Source organism: Callorhinchus milii, unplaced genomic scaffold, assembly GCF_018977255.1.
Source record: "Callorhinchus milii isolate IMCB2004 unplaced genomic scaffold, IMCB_Cmil_1.0 Scaffold3, whole genome shotgun sequence".
NCBI lineage: Eukaryota > Metazoa > Chordata > Chondrichthyes > Chimaeriformes > Callorhinchidae > Callorhinchus > Callorhinchus milii.
The window spans coordinates 74238081-74257234 of record NW_024704744.1 but is presented as its reverse complement, the minus strand read 5'-3'; the positions used below and the strand labels follow the sequence as shown (position 1 = coordinate 74257234).

Here is a 19154-nt window from a genome sequence, read left to right as displayed (position 1 = left end):
CAGACTTTTCAGAAGTCCAGAATGGTTACATACTAGTTAGATAAAGGGAAGGGGTGAAAGGATGGATTTATGAGTTTATGTGATTCAAAATCTCTTAATCTGACTTGCTCTAATAGTCTTCAGGGGCAATAATTATATTAAAGTTTTACGAATGTAAATATTCTTTAGCTACCGTGTGTCTGAAATGAAGTGAGTGGCTTTGGTGCTGTGGTAGATTGGTTTGCCTGAGGGATCCATTTAACAGCATAGCTAATTAAGTAGATTATATGTATCTGATCTTATTTGCACATAATTGGTTGGAAGCATGGCTGTGAGCTTTGGGCTGACCAGCGTATGTTGTGTTCTAAAACCCTCAGTAGTACACGTGTGTGGACTTTGGGTGAGGACAGTGTTGTGCGAACTGATGCCCAAATCTCCGTTTTTCAAATAATAATAATAATCCTTGCATTTGATATAGCGCTTTTCACGTCTTTAGATGTCTCAAAGCGCTTCACAGGATATACTGTAAAGTGAATTGACTGTATATTTGTGGGCGAAACGCGCAGCCAATTGCGCACAGCAGTGTCCCACAAACAGTAGTGGATTGAAGTGACCAAATTATTATTGTTTTTGTTTTTTGGAGGGATTATTATCAGGAGTGTGGAGTAAGGAAACTTGCTCAAGGTTTCGCCCTGCCAGGAATCAAACCCAGTTCTCTCTCTTGCAAAGCGAGTGCTCTAACCACTGAGCTACAGGACTCCACACTTACTATACTTATTATTGCACCTTAATAATAAATAATAATAATTATCCTTGCACTTGATATAACTAGTGCCTTATCACATTGTCTAAATGTCTCAAAATGCTTCTTTTTTTACTGCAAAGAGCAGGGATTGTGTATTTGTGGGCAATGGTCACTGGAAGGCACCTATGGAATTATTCCCCAAGTTCGGGGAAGAAAAAGAAAGGAAGGGAAAAAGAAGTCAAAAAATCATCAGGAAATGAGAGAAAACTTATTTTATGCAAGAGCAAAAATAAAATAATTCTTATAGTTGAAATGGTACCTTTCACGTCGGGAGAACAACACAAAAGCTTCACACGATTTACTGATAGATATAGTGATTTTGCAGGCAGTTTGTGCATAGTAATGTCCCACAAGCAGCCATGAAAAGATAAGTAATTTTATCTGGGGGATTGTTGACAGGATACTGGGAGAAGCTCCCATCTCTTTTGAAATAGTGGGATCTTTAATGTGTACCCAAAACGGGAAAAGGGTGGGAGGCATTGAAAAATGGAAGACATGGGAATGTGGAAGACCTTGCTACAAAATACACTCTGTAATAATTCATCCTGTAACTACTATGCCTCCTGCAGTACAACCACACAGCTATTGTTTTTGCAGCACAGCATATAGCTCCTGTCCCCCATCATGGTGTAACAATTGCTCTGTCGCAATCCAGTGATGCAGTCATAACACCTGCAATAGTGTAACAAAGCAACTATTACTTCTGTTCCTGGTAATTGTTTGCTGTGGTAGATAGTAATCAACTATTGACAATTTCTCATTGTAAAGCATAGCAACTTTGACAACCTCCACTATTAATTGGGGAAAATCATTTTGTCGTTGTCTAGGTTGCTAGACATAATGACAAAGGAATTTTTTTTTTTGGCCAGCCGGGTATCTGACACATGCGGAAATCCATCACCGTGTTTAAGAGTATCCAAACCAAACTGAGATGTCCATGAATCCCACCTACACATGGAAATTCCATAGATAAGATGTTTGGAATAGAATGCGCACTCTCTCCCTGTAGGGACTTGTCGGAGGTATGACTCCTGGCCGTGTCCGACAGGTCCCTCTCTTGAGAGTTCTTTGCAGCATCAGGGTGAGATTGCTTTGCCCAAGCAATGACGGGAAGAGGAATGAACGAAGCATTTCTTGTCCCAAACTGATTCATTTTAATGTGGTTGAATGCTTACAGTGGATAGGCATGTCACATTCAGAGTGCTGCCACTATCAAGCTCCTGTAAAGCAACAGGGGGAAGCTTCTTAAGTGAACTGGAAATTGTCTAGATCATAGGAAGCAAGAAGCAATTGGTAGCTGTGCATGGAAGTGCATTGGTGCGGAAAGAAGTAACTGTCAGGTATGTCATGGATTAGTGCTCAAATCGATGCTATCGTGCAGTGAAGATAAACGGTTTGGAAGGAATAATCCTTGCATTTGATATAACTCTCATGTCGTTGAGACTTCTCACAGCTCTTCACAGCATTTTTACTGTAAAGTGTAGTGATTGTGTATTTGTAGCCAAACGCGTCAGCCAATTTCCACACAGCAATTCCCGCAAACAGCCTTGTAGATAGAGAAACTAATTTTGCTGGTGATTCAAAACTAGAGTGGTAGTTGCAAACAACAGGGAACAAGCTGCCCAAATAGCTTTCAACTATTTTCCTCCCACATCTCCCCGCCAGCTTGGTGCCCAGACAGCAGTGAGAATTACTTTGAGGCACATCCTCCCAATGTGAAAGGCACAAAAGTACATGGCCAAGTGCTGAAATGTGAGTTTGTAAAGTTTCAGTTAAATAACTGTCCGACCCGCAGAATTCAGGATTGTCTTGTGACTGCAGCAGGCAGTCTATTGTAGTCTCTTTCTGTGTCCTCTTTGCCCCTGTTACATAAGAGCCTAAGGGCATCCTTGAAGCTGTTCCTGGAGAAGTGTACAGACATCAAGCTATTCTTGAATTATTTCCCCTCTATTAGAATTTTAATCAAAACTAATTGATGTTGCCATTATCATCTCCATTTATCAAGCCAAAGCCTACTTCAAAGTGGAAGAAACGGGAGAGCTTCTGAGAGTTAGACAAAGCAATTTGCCAAAAAGCCATTCTTCAGTTATTTATGATTTTGTCACAGGCGGACAGTCCCCCTACTGTATCCCCCTTCCAAGAGGAATGGGTGGAAATTGAGTCAGGAGCAGAGGCACGAGAGCGAGGGGCGGAGCCGAGATCTCGCCATGGGGATAAAAGCCACAGCGAGGAGAGGCTCAGATTAAAAAAAAGCGAGAATATTAAAAAGTGACGTCAGAGTGACGTCAGTATCAAAAAGTAACAGCTAACACTAACTAACAGTAACCTAACACTAATTACTAATTAACAACACTAAAAATAAAATAAATTTTAATTAAAAAAAATTAATTAAGAAGTTAACTTTTAAAAATAATAAATTAATTAAATAAAACTTTAATTCACAGTGGGGGTGGGAGAGGTGACAATGGCGTGGCAGGTGTTGTGTGAGGACTGTAACATGTGAGAGTTGCTGGAGGGCAGTCTGAGCCCGGGCGACCATATCTGCAGCAAATGGCTGCAACTGAGGCAGCTCCAGCTCAGAGTGTCTGAGCTGGAAACTGAGGTGCAGACATTACGCAGCATCAGAGACAGTGAGTGCTTCCTGGATAGTTTCATCCTGGAGCCAGTCACTCCCCTGAGGCTCAGGGAATGTATAGATAATAGTATCAGTCAAGGACAGGATAGGGTGTCTGACAGGCAGGAGGTTAAGGGACCACCGGAGAGAGTGGTAGTGAAGCCTGAGGCTTTAACCTTGGCCAACAGATACCAGATCCTTGCAACCTATGTGGACAAGGAAGCCTGTGAGGAGGAAGGAAAACATGATTCCAATATTAGGGGAAACAAACATAAAGTTGTAGTGATTGGGGACGAGACTATCAGGTGGACAGATACACTTATCTGCAGCCACAACCGGGAGACCCGAAAGCACTGTTGCCTTTCTGGGGCCGCGGTGAAGGACGCCTCGGCGGGGCTGGAGGAGAATCTGAAACATGAGGGCGGGGATCCATTGGTGGTACTTCACAATGGCATAGGCAGGGTTAGTTATGATTTGAGGAGGGAGTTCAAGGAGCTGGGAACTAAATTAAAACAAAGAGCATCAAAGGTAGTGATATCAGGTTTGCTGCCTTTGACATGTGCAAATTAGTACAGGAATAAGCAAATTAGAGAATTAAATGCATTATTGAGGGAGTGGTGTGGAACACAGGGGTTTCATTTTATGGGCCACTGGCACCAGTATTGGGGGAAAAGGGGTCTGTTTCAAAAAGATGGGCTCCACTTAAATTGGGCTGGGACAAATGTCTTAGCAAACCGAATATATAGGGAGGTAAATAAGTCTTTAAACTAGTAAAAAGGGAGTGGGGGGTGGGGGGGATACAATTAGAAATAATCGCAAGCCAGAAAACTAAGGGTGGCAGAACAGAATAGCGAGAGAGATAAACAGAATAGGTCAAGGAGGGGTAAGAAGCTCAGTAAAGAAGATAAGGCATCAGAGAGTAGGGGAAATTGTAAGAAATTAAAATCGCTATATCTGAATGCACGAAGCATTCGGAATAAGGTAGATGAATTAAAAGCACAGATAGATGCATACAGGTATGATCTAGTAGCCATTACTGAGACATGGTTACAGGGAGATCTAGGGTGGGAGTTAAATATTTTGGGGTTTTCAGCTTATAGGAAGGATAGACAATGTGGAAAATGAGGTGGTGGGGTAGCCTTGTTAATAAAGGATGGAATAAAAACAGTAGAGGAGAAGGATTTCAAATCAGATAACCAGGATGTAGAGACGGTGTGGGTAGAATTACAAAATAACAAGGGGCAGAAAACATTAGTGGGAGTAGTTTATAGACCTCCAAACAGTGATCACAGCATAGCGCAGGGTATTAATCAGGAAATTAGAGGTGCATGTAGCAAAGGTAATACAGTAATAGTGTGTGATTTCAATCTTCACATATATTGGGAAAATCAAATCGGCAAAAGTAGGGTAGAGGAGGAGTTTATAGAGTGTATGAGAGATAGCTTTCTGGAGCAGTATGCTGAGGAACCAACTAGGGGACAGGCCATCCTAGACCTTGTTTTGTGTAACGAAACAGGGCTAATAGATATTAAGGCTCCTCTAGGGCAGAGTGATCACAACACGATAGAATTTAGTATTAAGTTAGAGAGCGATGTAGTCAAATCCGAAGCAAGGGTCTTAAATTTAAATAAAGCTAACCTTGCAGGTATGAGGGAAGCATTAGCTAAAATGGACTGGGGAATTAGATTAATGGATATGACAATAGACCAACAATGGCAAACGTTTAAAGATGCAGCGCAAAATTCTCAGCAGTCACATATTCCCTTGAGGAATAAGAGTACCACAGGGAAAGCAGTTCATCCGTGGCTAACTAGCGCAATTAGAGAAAGTATAAAACTAAAAGAAAAGGCCTATAAAACTGCCAAAAAGCGTAGCAAACCTGAGGACTGCGAGTGTTTTAGGGACCAACAAAGGAAAACCAAAAGGCTCATTAAGAGAGAGAAAATGGATTATGAGGGCAAGCTAGCTAGGAACATTAAGGCAGATTGTAAGAGTTTTTACAAATACATTAAAAGGAATAGGCTAGCAAAAGTAAATGTGGTCCATTACAGGCAGAGACAGGAGGAATTATAATGGAGGATAAGGATATGGCAGAGTCCTTAAATAAATGCTTTGCTTCTGTCTTCACGTTAGAAGACACAAGAAGTTTACCAGAAATAGAGATGAACCAAGGGGCTAATGATAGGGAGCAATTTAGGGAAATTTACATTAGCAAAGAATTGGTGCTAGGGAAATTGTTGGCATTAAAAAGTGACAAGTCCCCTGGACCTGATGGTCTGCATCCTAGGGTTTTAAAAGAGGTAACTCATGAGATAGTGGAGGTCTTGTGTCTGATTTTCCAAAATTCTTTGGATTCTGGAACAGTTCCCATTGATTGGAAGATCGCAAATGTCACACCACTATTTAAGAAGTGTGGGAGAGAAAAGATGGGGAACTATAGACCAGTTAATCTGACATCGGTGGTAGGGAAAATTCTAGTATCCTTAATTAAAGATGTCGTAGTGGGATAGTTAGAAGATCACAATATGATTAGACAGAGTCAACATGGCTTTACAAAAGGGAAGTCATGCTTAACAAATCTTTTAGATTTTTTTGAGGACATATCAAGTAGATTAGATAGGGGGGAATCAGTGGATGTATTGTATTTAGATTTCCAAAAGGCATTCGATAAGGTGCCGCATAAAAGGTTGATCCACAAGATTAGGGCCCATGGAATTAAAGGGAATATATTAGCATGGATTGAAGAATGGCAAACGGGAAGAAAACAAAGAGTAGGGATAAACAGGTCCTTCTCAGATTGGCAGGATGTGTCTAATGGCGTGCCACAGGGATCAGTGCTTGGGCTTCAACTATTTACAATCTACGTCAACGATCTAGATGAGGACATCGAATTTAATATATCCAAATTCGCGGATGACACTAAACTAGGAGGGAGAGTAAACACCGAAGATGATATTAAAAAATGCAACAAGATATAGATAGTCTAGGTGAGTGGGCAAATAGGTGGCAGGTGAAGTATAATGTAGGGAAGTGTGAAGTCATCCACCTAGGTGGCAAAAACAGTAGAGCAGATTATTTTTTAGAAGTGGATAGACTAGATAGTGTCAGTGTTCAGAGGGACTTTGTTGTCTTTGTACACCAGTTACAAAAAGTTAGTTTGCAGGTACAGCAAGCAATTAGGAAGGCTAACGGTATGTTGGCATTCGTTACAAAAGGGTTAGAATATAAGAGTAGGGAAGTCTTGCTGCAACTGGTATAGGGCCCTGGTGAGACCGCACCTGGAGTATTGTGTGCAGTTTTGGTCTTCTTATTTAAGAAAGGATGTACTTGCCTTGGAGGGGGTACAACGTAGATTCACTAGGTTGGTAGCAGGGATGAGGGGGATGAGTTATGAAGATAGGTTGAAAAATTTAGGCCTATATTCTCTAGAGTATAGAAGAATGAGAGGTGATCTTATAGAAACCTATAAGATTATTAAGGGGCACAACAGAATAGATGGTGGGAAACTTTTTTCCCCTGGTTGGAGAGACTATAACCAGGGGTCACAGTCTTAAAATTAGGGGTAAGCCCTTTCACACTGAGTTGAGGAAAAACTTCTTCACTCAAAGGGTAGTGAATTTATGGAATTCTCTACCCCAAAGGGCTGTAGATGCTCAGTCCTTGAACGTATTCAAGACTGAGATTGATAAATTTCTTGTGGATAAAGGGATTAAGGGATATGGGGATAAGGCGAGTAGGTGGAGTTAGAATAGCCATGATCTCATTGAATAGCGGGGCAGGATAGAGGGGACAAATGGCCTTCTCCTGCTCCTAATTCTATGTTCTTATGTTCTTATGAAATGGAAAATTGAAACATGAAAATCTTTATTGTGTTTCTGAGTGAATGAGAGTAATAGACCTTCTGGATATTGTCGACTGTAAGCTTACCACTCTTTATAGCATTTAATTGCTGAGCCTGTTCTCAATTTGCAAGGAATGTATACACTGTATAATTACATCATAATCCTTGCATTTGATATAGCACCTTATTGTTTCAAAGCGCTTCACAGAATATACTGTAAGCACTCTGGGATGCTACCCTGTGTGAGGGGCGCTATATAAATGCAAGTTTTTGTTGTAAAATTAATTGACTGTATATTTTGTGGGCAAAACAAGGCAGCCAATTGTGCATAGCAGTGTCACACAAACAGTCGTGGATTGAGTGACCAAATTATTATTATTGTTATTACTATATTTTGGAAGGGATAATTACCCCCAGAAATGGTATTTGCAAATCGGCTGACACTCGTGTTCCTACTTACTCCTAGGGAGGCAACGGAGGGGGCGAGGCAGAGGGACTGTGGGATGGAGTTTCAGAGGGTGGGGGCTGACAGCCCGCCCACCAATGAGGGGGCGGGCAAGTGGGGGGGGCGTGAAGCAGGCCGGAGTCCGGTGAGTGGAGGGAGTGGACAGGTTGGTAGTGAGTTAGGAGGTCACCGAGGTAGGGAGGAGAAAGGCCATGGAAGGCTTTGAATGTGAGGACTGGGATATTGAACTGTATCCTCTGTGTGATGGGAAGCCAGTTGAGTCAGGCAAGGATAGGAGTGATAGGGTCGTGGAGCTTGATGCAGGAGAGGACACAGGCTGCGGAGTTCTGGATGATCTGCAGCCCATGGAGGGAGGAGTTGGAAAGGCCAACCAGGGAGTTTGCAGAGGGAGTTTGCATACAGACGGGAAGGTTACAGGCTCCAATGGGTTTTGATTTAGCCGATCTCAGCCAGGGTGCTATAATAGGCCTCAGCACCCTTAGATCCGGGAGGGGAAAATAAGCCAGGGTTCCCCCTGTCTGATCTATAACCCACCTCTTTGACCGTGCTACGGTCACCTCCCTCCCTCGCTCAGCAGCCATACAATATAAAGTTATATTTGTAAAGCACCTTTCACGGTGGGAGGGTGTCCCAAAGTGTTGAACAGTCAGGGATTTGGGCATGAACTTGGGGGTGGGGGGGCGGGTTTGGGGTAATAGGGCAGGGAGGTGCCAATGCCCCTGAGAAATGTTCTTAGACATTGTTGTACCTGAAGGACTCTATGTAAATGCAAGTCGTTATATCATAGCTGAGCCTTAACCTGCCCTCACCTGACATCCACATACCTTCCTGTAACGTTTACTGAGCGGGAATGCTGTCTGATGTATTGTCTCCCCGGGTGGGGGGGGGGCACTGGGACCAGTTGTCATTCCCTAATGCAGACCCATCTTAGACCAGCTGAGTCAACACAAACTAGACATTGAACCAGGGATACTCCTGATCTGTACAGCTCACTTAACATTAAAGCTGTGTGTATTGATTGTCAAATGCACAGTCGCCTACAAATGTACATTCGCTAGACTTTGCACAAGACTCCATGAAGTGCTTTGAGATCTGTTGATGTGATAAAGCGCTCCATCATATACATTTCCAAGGATTAATCAAACCAAATATAAGGATTAGTGTTTTTTATCGGATGAGCTCAGATATATTTCCATAAAGTGAACCAAAGTTTAAAATCTGTGAGTACATATTCTACATGTTAAAGTCCCAAAGAGCAGCACTGATGCTATTGTGGGTGGACCTGTGGCTTACAAACCAGCTCACTGTCCCTGACCCCTGGTCCATTCATTTGCTTGTCTCAGCCGGGGTTACATGGGGAAGTAAACAGGTGCTGATCTTCCCAGGGTTAGGAAGGGGAAAGCCAGCTCAAACCCGTGCTCCGGAGCCTCTACAGAACCCCTTTACTGGTTGTCAAGGCTGGTCTCAAGACCTTTCTCTTTGACCGTGCCTTCAGCTCCCCTCTCAACTCTCTATCCCGTCCTCGCTCCCTCCCTTCCCTCCCCTCACCCTGACCATTTCCCCCCTGCTCGGGTCCTGACCCAACTGTCCAGTGCCTTGGGACGTCCTCCCGACGTGAAAGGCGCTCTGTATATGGAATCTTGTTGTTGTTGTTGTCATGTGGAAACAGGGTGGGGAAACGTAAGGCATGAGAATGATAATAATCCTTGCATTTGACACAGCGCCTTATCATGTCTTCGAGACGTCTCAAAGCGCTTCACAGAAAACACTGTAAAGTGAATTGACTATATTTTGAGGGCAAAATGCAGCAGCCATTTGTGCACAACAGTGTCCCACAAACAGTCGTGGGTTGAAGTGACCAATTCATTATTATTACGATGCCCTGTGAAGTCAGATGGCCTGCCGACACTCACTGCCAAGGTTCAATGAAGAATGACTAGTTCGGCAGGGTATTGGAGGGCAACTGGTACATTTAGAACCTTACCCCAGTATGAGGAGGTCAGATTCGGAGCAGAGAGACATATGCTCGTAGGGAGAAAATTAGTAAAATAATTGGAGACACTCAATTTTTTTAATAAAAGGTCCATGAAATTGCCCACAGTTTAATTTTGGTATTGGAGTGATAACGGCACGAAAAAAACATTCAGTTTGAAAAGAACTCACATTTTTGCTGCAGTGGAAGAAAAATAAAGTAAGCTAGAAATTGAACATTAATATTTTATTGTTAGCTCCTTTTGTGTTTGTTCCTGCCTGATAACTGGCTGAGGAAGCTGAGTGCAGCTGCAGATGATTGTCATTGTACCTGTCAGGGCTGTTTTTGCAATGGCAAAGGAATTGTCTGAAGATGACTCACTGACTTGCTTAAGGCATGTTTCTGAATGATGAGGAAAAACATAAGAGACAAATATGAATTGGGGTTAACAGGATGGAATACCTGGGAGTTTGCTGCTTTAAGAATACAACCTATGCAATTCAAATGACAGTGCAAATCTGCCAGCTCTCAGACATTATAGAATGTCAAAACCCGGGCCTCACATTTGTTTGTTCACGCTTTGCTAATCCACAAATGAAATATTCAGCGAAAGTAAAATCCTGTATGTTAGGGAATGGAAGGGAACTATTGCCAATGATTTGGGGTCTGTTCTTTCCACGATTTTGATTGCAGTTGGAAACAGTCTTCCCTCTCTCTCTTTGTTTCCTCTCTCTCTCTTCCTCTCTTCATTGAATTGATGTGGAAATTGCAGGGTAAATGAAGCAGTGTATGTACCCAGCTGTGCATTGTGTAAGATACCCCCTAGGGAAAGTCCAGCTCTGTTCATCTGGCCTTAATAGTCGGCCTCCGATGTTGTGGAGAACATAAACCGAGCGCAAAGCTCGCTGCCAAGGAAAAGGCTGTAAGCTTTCCAGTCGGTTATCTGAATTCCAAATGTATCCCATTTAATTGAAGGGTTCTGGTGGAAAGTAAATGTGTATATTTATGGCCATCGGTTTGGACACCATGGCACTCCTTTGTTGACGTTAGTGAGAGTCTGGCTGCCATTGATGTCATTTCCCTGGTGGATTCCTGCTCCTCTCTCCTTGGCGGCACTCAGCGGATGCCATACAGTCTGTTACATTCTGTCCGGAGCTTTCTTAAAGCGACCGCACTGCAGATATGGATTCTTTGGATTTTTGTGCCTGGAAGCTTTAACAGCATGAGGATGGGAACAGCTGGCAAGCGGTAGCCATTTATGTGCTGCATGCCATTGTTAGCTGATCTCTAGCTGGTGCACAGGAGTTGTCAGGGTATCTCCCTCCCAGCCTTTCTGGAGCACCTGCCTCTGGGCTTGCCAACTGCCTAGATCGTAAGGCCATAAAAGGGCAGGACTATGGCTGTATTTAAAGATACAGATCAGGGGAATAAGTATGGGATGCATTTGCATAAGCCAGGCATCCCTGTTAGCTTGTCCGTGCAATACAATATAATTTACATTTATAGACTGTATATATAAATATTATATATTATATATAGCACTTCTCACATCTGAGAATTCAGCTGTAGAACCAATCCCCAAAAATAGATGTTTGAATCATATTGAGAAATACTTACGTACAAAACTGGCTGCTGCTTTTTCAGGTTGGCTTTAGTTCACTCCATTTGGATTCAGCAGTATTCCAAAATGCTGCTGTCTTTATTTGTCGTTGAGGCAGAAATTGGAAATAATAATCCTTGGAATTGATATAGGACCTCATCACGTCATCAAAACATCTCAAATCGTTTCACAGTGGTAAAGTATGTAAATTGGTGTAACTGTGTGTTTTGTGGGTGAATAAGGCAGCCAATTTGTGCACAGCAATGTCCCACAAACAGCCTGGGCGTTATTGTTTCTGCATTGCCCTCTCTTAAGGAATGCCCACTGATCGCTGTTGAAGCTAAGAACCATTTATAGTATTTGAAATGGTATTAGATAAATACCTGATTTAAACATAATAATAAAGGGTATGAGGAAAGAGCAAGGCAAAAAGAGCTAACACCAGCAGATACACAATAGGTTGAATTTTTTTTCTGCACTGTAAACTTTGAATGATTCAAAATAGGTTAAGCACTCTAAGAACTGGACCTGCTTCCCACACAGTTAAGCCACTACCACATATAGGGGTTATAATATTAATAATAATCCTTGGATTTGATATGGCACCTTTCACAACATTTTACTGTGGAGTAGAGTGACTGTGTATTTGCAGGCAATCGGTTGCCCATTGCGCACGGCAATATTCCACGAGCAGCCATGAAGTGAATGACCAATTTTATCTGGGGAGTTGCTGACCACAACACTGGGAGAAACTCCTATTAACGTCCACCTGAACAGCTGGGTTTAGTATCTCACCTGAAAGTCGGCACCTTGGACAATGCAGCACATCTCCAGCACTGCACCAGACCCCCTTATCATGTGGTTGAAACATCGCAAAGCGTTGCTTTACCATAAAGCGTAGTGGCTGTGTAAAAGCAGGCGAAAGCTGTTTCTACAGAGCAAAAACGGATATTTTAGTTGACTTGTATTATTCTCAGAACCATGTATTCTCATGCATTCTCTTCAGGATAGATTATTGAGGAAATAATCCAAGGAGATGACAATTCCCACTTCTTCCATTTCAAATATTCATCAAATGCAAGAATGCAATGGAGCAAAGGTTATTGAATTGTTCCTTTGATGAATTCAACTGCAGCCTGCATAATTCAACTGAAAGACCAGGCTGACATTTAACTGTTAATTTACTCTGAACATAAAATAGATGGAGAGGCCTGGGGCTGAACTAAATCAGTAGAAAATGGCACACGGCTTCACGCAGATCCAGAAACCATAGTTGAGCAATGATATCTGGTATTTGTTACAACAACCAAAACAACAACAGTCTGCATTTGTATGGCCACCTTTTACATTGCAAAATGTCTCAAAGCACTTTACAAAGACTTGAGTGCGAGCGTGATCCGTGGGGAGGGAGGAGATGGGGAGGAAGGGAGGTGACTAAAGACCAGGTCAAAAAGATAGATATTCGGGTGGCTTTTGAAAGAAAAGAGAGAGGGAGGGAGTCGGAGGGATGTCAGAAGAGAGTTCCAGAAAGCGAGAAAACAGCTGAAAGCTTGTCTGCCGACAGTGGGGTGGAATGTGCGGGGGAAGCAGGCGGAGTTGGCGGAGTAGGATTGTAGGCGATTGCAGATACAGTGTAAAGTTTTGCCTGGATTTTGTAAATATCAAATACTGCCCGAAGTGCGCCAAGCTGACCGGGGGAACACACTGAGCCTGGATGTAGACAGTTTCAAAGAAGTGTTTCTAAAGCAGCGTAGACTTCTTTGAGGCAGTTTAATTCAAGGCTCATCTGAATTCCCCTGGGTCAGCGTAGTGCACATTGCTATATGTCGAGATGATGCAACATACAGTACGGTCGAGGTTCAATCCTTTGCAAATCCAGGTTGTGACTCCCGTGTTCTAGATCCCTATGAGTCACCTGAACTGTGACTAATAATGATAATCCTTTGACACAGCGCCTTATCACGTCTTCGAGACGTCTCAAAGTGCTTTACAGATAATGCTGTACAGTGAATTGACTGTATATTTTGTGGGCGAAACGCAGCAGCCAATTGACACAGCAGTGTCCCACAAACAGTCGTGGATTGAGTGACCAAATTATTATTAATATTATTTTTGGAGGGATTATTAAATTATTATTAAGCATGGGGAAGAGGGGAAGGAGGGAATGGGGAAATAAAAACAATGCAATACTGTACAGTGAATGACAGCTGGTGGTGTCTACAGTTTCTGGTTGGTGAGGTTTGCCTTTTATCAAAGTGACACAACTTTCACTTGCCAAATATCCTGCCCATGACACTTGGTGGCACCAATTAATTCTGTCCGCTATTTTGGATAGACCCCCTTACAAATCTCCTGCAGTGCAGTCATAAGATAATCTTCCAGGGAGAGAGCTTCCCTCTGCCTCCTGGGTCTCTGGCAGCCATATTTTCAGCCCTTATAGGCAGCTTTGTACTTTACCCTTTCTGGCCTGTACACACCTTCCCCAGAGACCAAGAGAGAGAGGTAGATGCATTTGTCAGAGAGAAAATGGCAGTCAGCAATAGATACTGAAACAATTTCTTGTTTGACCTTTGCTACCTCCCTCTGTCAATTTCTCCCCACCATATAATTCAAGTCTCTACAGCCCTATGAGATATAAGAACAGCATAAGATTTATATCCAACATGGCAGGAATGACAGGTTGTCTGCAGTGACGTCAAATTCAATCATTCATCAAATCATGACAAGTTTACAGCACAGAAGGGGGCCATTCGGCTCATTGGATATTTGCTAGGCTAAACTCCCTCGCATCATCTTCTCTGATGTCCTTCCCCCACTCTGTCCCCCATACCTTTAGGTATTTATCCAGTTCCCTTTTAAATGCAGTTTGGATTTGGCTACAACAGCCATGTATGGTAAGGCATTTTGCATGCTAACAGCCCTTCAATAGGATGTCCTGTGAGAACCTAGAAGACCATACAAGGTCATGCAAAGAGAAACAATCCTCAATTATATCCAGTAAGAGAGACAAGTGGTCCAAATAGATGAAAATCCTATTGTAATTATGCACGAGAGAAAATCGTTCAACTTAACTAGCTCAGAATTCAAAAGGGTTCAATGAATCAGCAGGACATGCCAAGAGAGAGAGGGAGGGAGGGAAGGGAGAACACAACAATTCCAATGTGTTCCAGAGAGGAGACGGGGAGAATAAAAAGGGGTTACAATCTTCCCAGAAAGCTTGCCTTTTGATTTCAACTGTCTTCAATGTTTTTAGGAAAATGCTTTCAGGAAGCCGTTGAAGTAAGATAACACAGAATCTTCCCACAACAAGTCTCAGAGGTGCAGATTAACCATCCACGGAAAACATTTATTCCGTTTTGTCAGTTTGTTCCTACTGCATTTATCACCTCCACGCTGAGCACTGCACCTCTCAGCCTCCCTAAACACTTCTTCATGTAATGCTTTTTTTTATGCGCTGGAAGAAAAAAGTGCTTGAATAAAGATGAAAACAACCCATTTGCAGAATTTCTATTGTTCGGACGTATTCCTTGAAAAGAATAGAAGAAGCCTTTTTGTAACCCCTCAAAAGGTTAAATACACATTTTGCATGAATAGCTATCAAATGGTAATGGCTTACAATTGGCAAAGAGGATATCACTTCATTTTCTTCTGTTCATATTCGCAATTTCTTTCAAAAAGTTAAATATGGTTCTGCATTTAGTTCCAACTTTACTTGTACTACTTTCTACTGTGACAGGCTGATACATTGGTAGCACTCTTGCCTTAGAGTCAGAAGATTGTGGGTGAGTTGGGGTTTCTCCATTATTTCACTAATATATATACACACAGTATATCAATGTTATAGCCTCCAGTACCAGAAATTACTATCAGCAATGTATAAAGTCGAAAATTGTTTAAGATAAAGATATTTTTCCACTTAAGGCATGGAGCTTCCCTGGTCTCTGTTTTTCTGCTTCAGTTCTGTGTCTAGTTAACAGATCATTAGACTCCTCAAAGGTTTCTTCCGACTGCAACTTGTGAGATAAGACCTGCGATGAGTCTACAGCTATCAATCCTGCTGTCTTCAATGTCCACTCAGACATGGCTCATTGACAGCTGCTGATTTGTATCCGGAACCACTAATCAGCAGCAAACACCCTGGTAATGTTTGAGAGTCAACACAAATCCAACAGCAAATCTTTGCAAGTGGAATAAATGTCAGCCCTGGGGTAACAAGGCTCTTCAAAGACAATGTTCAGAAGGAGAATACAATTATGCATTGTAGAGTACGAGAATGGGCTACTGTGGGACCTGAGAAATCGAAGTACCTTGTCCTACTTCACAACCACTTTATAGTTGCAGTGTGTAAGTTCGGCACCTTTTTAAGTAATGTTTTCTCCTGCTTCTTTATTTGCAGGTTGTGCCCTTGACATGGTGGTCATTGATCAGAGATTCCTCCTACTACACATTGTCGGTGTTTGCTCTCATCTTGGTAAGGCTGCTAACTATTTCTAATAAAATCATATAAACTTTATAGTACAGAAGGAGTCCATTTGGCTCGTTACATTTGTGCTGGTGCTACCTCTCCCACTGAAGCTATCTAATTCTATTCCCCTGCTCCTCCCAATATTCATCAATGTTACTTTTCCTCTAGTATCTATCCTATTCTGTACAAAAAAACATTTCTAACCTCCTGTTATTCTTCTGATTATAATATTCAAAACAAAATCACATCTGGGGAAATAAATATTAGTGTATTTATCAGCTTATTTGTGTGTGTGTTTGTCGTTCTTTCTCTCTCTCTCTACATACGCACACAAATAATCTCGTGAATAAGATTAATAATACCTGGAATTAGGTAAGCAGGGAGTGAGTGCGCAATCCATCCCAGATACAGGGAAATTTCCATGTGTAGGTGGTATACTTATGTGGAAATTTCACTGGTTTGGATACTGTAAAGCATGTTTGATGGGCCATGTGTCAGACATATAGATGACCTAAAAAAAGTGTGTGTGTGTTTGTGTGTGTGTCTCTCTCTCTTTCTCTGAACTTTACTTACCAGGATCTTGTATTTCATGCTGCTAATTCCTGCTCCGATACTATCCTGAGTATCTCAATTTCATGCTCGCAAATAAAAAAAAATTCCTTACATCCCAAACAAACCTGGCTTTCGCATCAGGATCCATTGTGGATAGTCAGCCTGAAGAGACTAGGAGCTCTGCTGTATTCATCCAATTCCTTTTTCAGTGTTGTGAACTGTGATTCAACAGACATTTGTGGGAAGAAGTTCCATAGTCTTAACAAATTGCAGTCTTATTGTTGCAGCAATAAAGCCATTCCTGATGTTTAAGTAGCTTTATTTCTCTAATGTCAATGCATTTTTCAAAATGTACGGAAACTAGTTGCATTTTCTGAAGGCCTGCCCTCGGAGTGTTTTGTGAAGGACTGTTTTTGCTATGATTGGATGAGTGGCTTGCTGTGTGATATAAGCCAATTCTGAACCATCAGATGATAGTGAATTGAGTAAGCTTGCTGCTGTGCCTATCACAATGCAGTGAAGCGGGCCTAATAAAAACAGCGAGCTTCAAATGCCAATCAAAGCAGAGAACTGAACTCTCAGTCACTTGGTGCAACAGGTCCCAGGGCATTAGGCTTCTAGTAGACTGTTGTTTTGTTAGTTTTATTTGCATTTAGATGAGGCAAAATTAGTTTTTAATTGAAAGCCTCACCAAAGGGCTGTGGTCTTAATGCTAAACACCACCTAGTTTACAAAGACGGCAAGAAGCAACATAATTCAAGAATCGTGGAAATTACAGCACAGAAGGAGGCCATTCAGCCCATCATATCTGTGCCATGCAACTTATCTCCCACTTGAGCTTTTCATTCAAATCCCATATCCATCCTCCTTCCCCATATTCCATTGCTTTTTCCCTGTAAGAAGTGATTTATATAATAATAGAAATAGGAGCACAGAAGATCATTGATCCTCAAACCTAAGCTGGTGCTGCAGCCTCCCCTGGAGATAACTACTCGATGATTCCTTGCTCTTTCACTGTAGCATTTTGCATTCTTCCTTTTCAAATCTCAATCCAGTTCTGTTCTCAATGGTGTTATGATTTCTCCAAACCATTTCATTTTGTAATAATGCTGTGCGTGAAAAATGTCCCTTCCTTAATGTCTCGTCCCTTAACTCCTCCAATGACAGACCTTTGGTGGTCCAATATGTGGTGGTTTCTAATTGAATTGCTTAATGAGGAAATTGCGTGTAGTACTGTATCGTATGTGTCAGCACCTCGCAGAAACTCCACTTCAACACAATCTACTTTCCCGCAGAATGGAAGGATGTACGTCCAGTTACAAAAAGGAATCCTTATTTGACTAACTCGGATTCAGTGGTGAGAAACCCTGTTAAGAAATAAAAATTTAGCCCGTAAATCCAGGGTGCTATTTCCTGTTGAGTTCTAAGCACTCTGACATAGCATCTCTTTCTGATGAAGCAGTGTTGAGCTGCAGTATTTTTCCCCCTCATTTCTTCACTTCTGGTGTAAGATCTCAAGTGTCATTATAAACTAGAACTGTTTCAATTGTTACCAAAACACTATTATTAATACTAATTCAAAATACTAACATTATATACTAGAACTATTCCATGTGTATATAGACAGTGGGTGTAATAATAATAATCCTTGCATTTGATATAGCGACTCATCATGTCTTCGAGATGTCTCAAAGCGCTTCACAGAATATACTGTAAAGTGAATTGACTATATATTTTGTAGGCAATACACGGCAGCCAATTGCATTCGGAGTCCTGTAGCTCAGTGGTTAAAGCACTCGCTTTGCAAGCGAGAGACCTGAGTTCAATTCCAGGCAGGTCAGGGCGAAACCTTGGGCAAGTTTCCTTACTCCACACGCCTAATAATAATCCCTTCAAAACCAAAAACAATAATAAAAAAAATTGGTCATTTTTAATCTACGACTGTTTGTGGGACATTGCTGTGCGCAATTGGCTGCCGCGTTTGCCCACAAATGTACAGTCAATTCACTTTACAGTGTGTTCTGTGAAGCGCTTTGGGACGTCCTCCCGACGTGAAAAGCGCTAAATGAAATGCAAGGATTATTATTATTATACAGCAGTGTCCCACAAACAGCGTACATAGACGTGTAAATAGGTGTGTATATAGACATGTGGATATAGAATGGAAAAGAACAATGACAGCAGCACATTAAAATTACATGACAAATCAGAAATGGCCTCCTTCTGGCTCTTGGGCATGGATGATGTTGTAGGATCCCATCCACACCAGTATTTGACTTTAAGGTCTGTTGTTAAAATGCTACTGTTTTCCCTTGCGACAGGATTACTGATATACTGTACCCCTTACTTGATGACATTTTGGCTGGAACACGGATATTCTGTGGTATTAGGTGGTTCTGCTTAGAGCTTTACTAGTATAACACAAGTAAAGCACTTAATACTATTTTGGGCNTTTTTTTAGCAGTTTGGCCTCCACTACACGTTCAAAGAGTGTAAGCTTAAAAGCTTCCTTTATGAAACTGACACTAGATTGGACTTCTGCTTTATTGCACTTGATCTCTGTGGAGATAAGATGTATGTTTGTGAGTTGCAGCGTTATGCCTGTGCTGTTTTCAGTGGCATTCAATTATATATTTGAATCTTAAGCTTGAAATGTATTTGAAGAGTTTTACTAATTAATATGTACTTGTATAGTGGCAAGTGGAGAGATTTAAGTGCCTGTTTTTTTTGCATGATACTGCAAAATACCCAAAGATCTAACACAATGAGGGGGGAACAAGTCGCATAATCTGTTCTGGGCTTATAGTAGACGGCATAGTTGGTGCGAGGATGTGATTAAGGGTGTCCTTCAGTGGGCAAA

At 41.8% G+C, this 19154-nt stretch overlaps 1 protein-coding gene across 1 annotated transcript in view; it reads left to right on the top strand.

Moving 5' to 3' along the window:
- The window catches only part of slc24a3 (solute carrier family 24 member 3), a 141519-nt gene that overhangs the window by 92527 nt on the left and 29838 nt on the right, over positions 1-19154 (top strand). The window contains exon 7 of the mRNA XM_007898328.2: positions 15674-15748. Within this exon, the coding sequence (XP_007896519.1) occupies positions 15674-15748 (75 nt within the window). The remainder of the gene's footprint in view (positions 1-15673; positions 15749-19154) is intronic.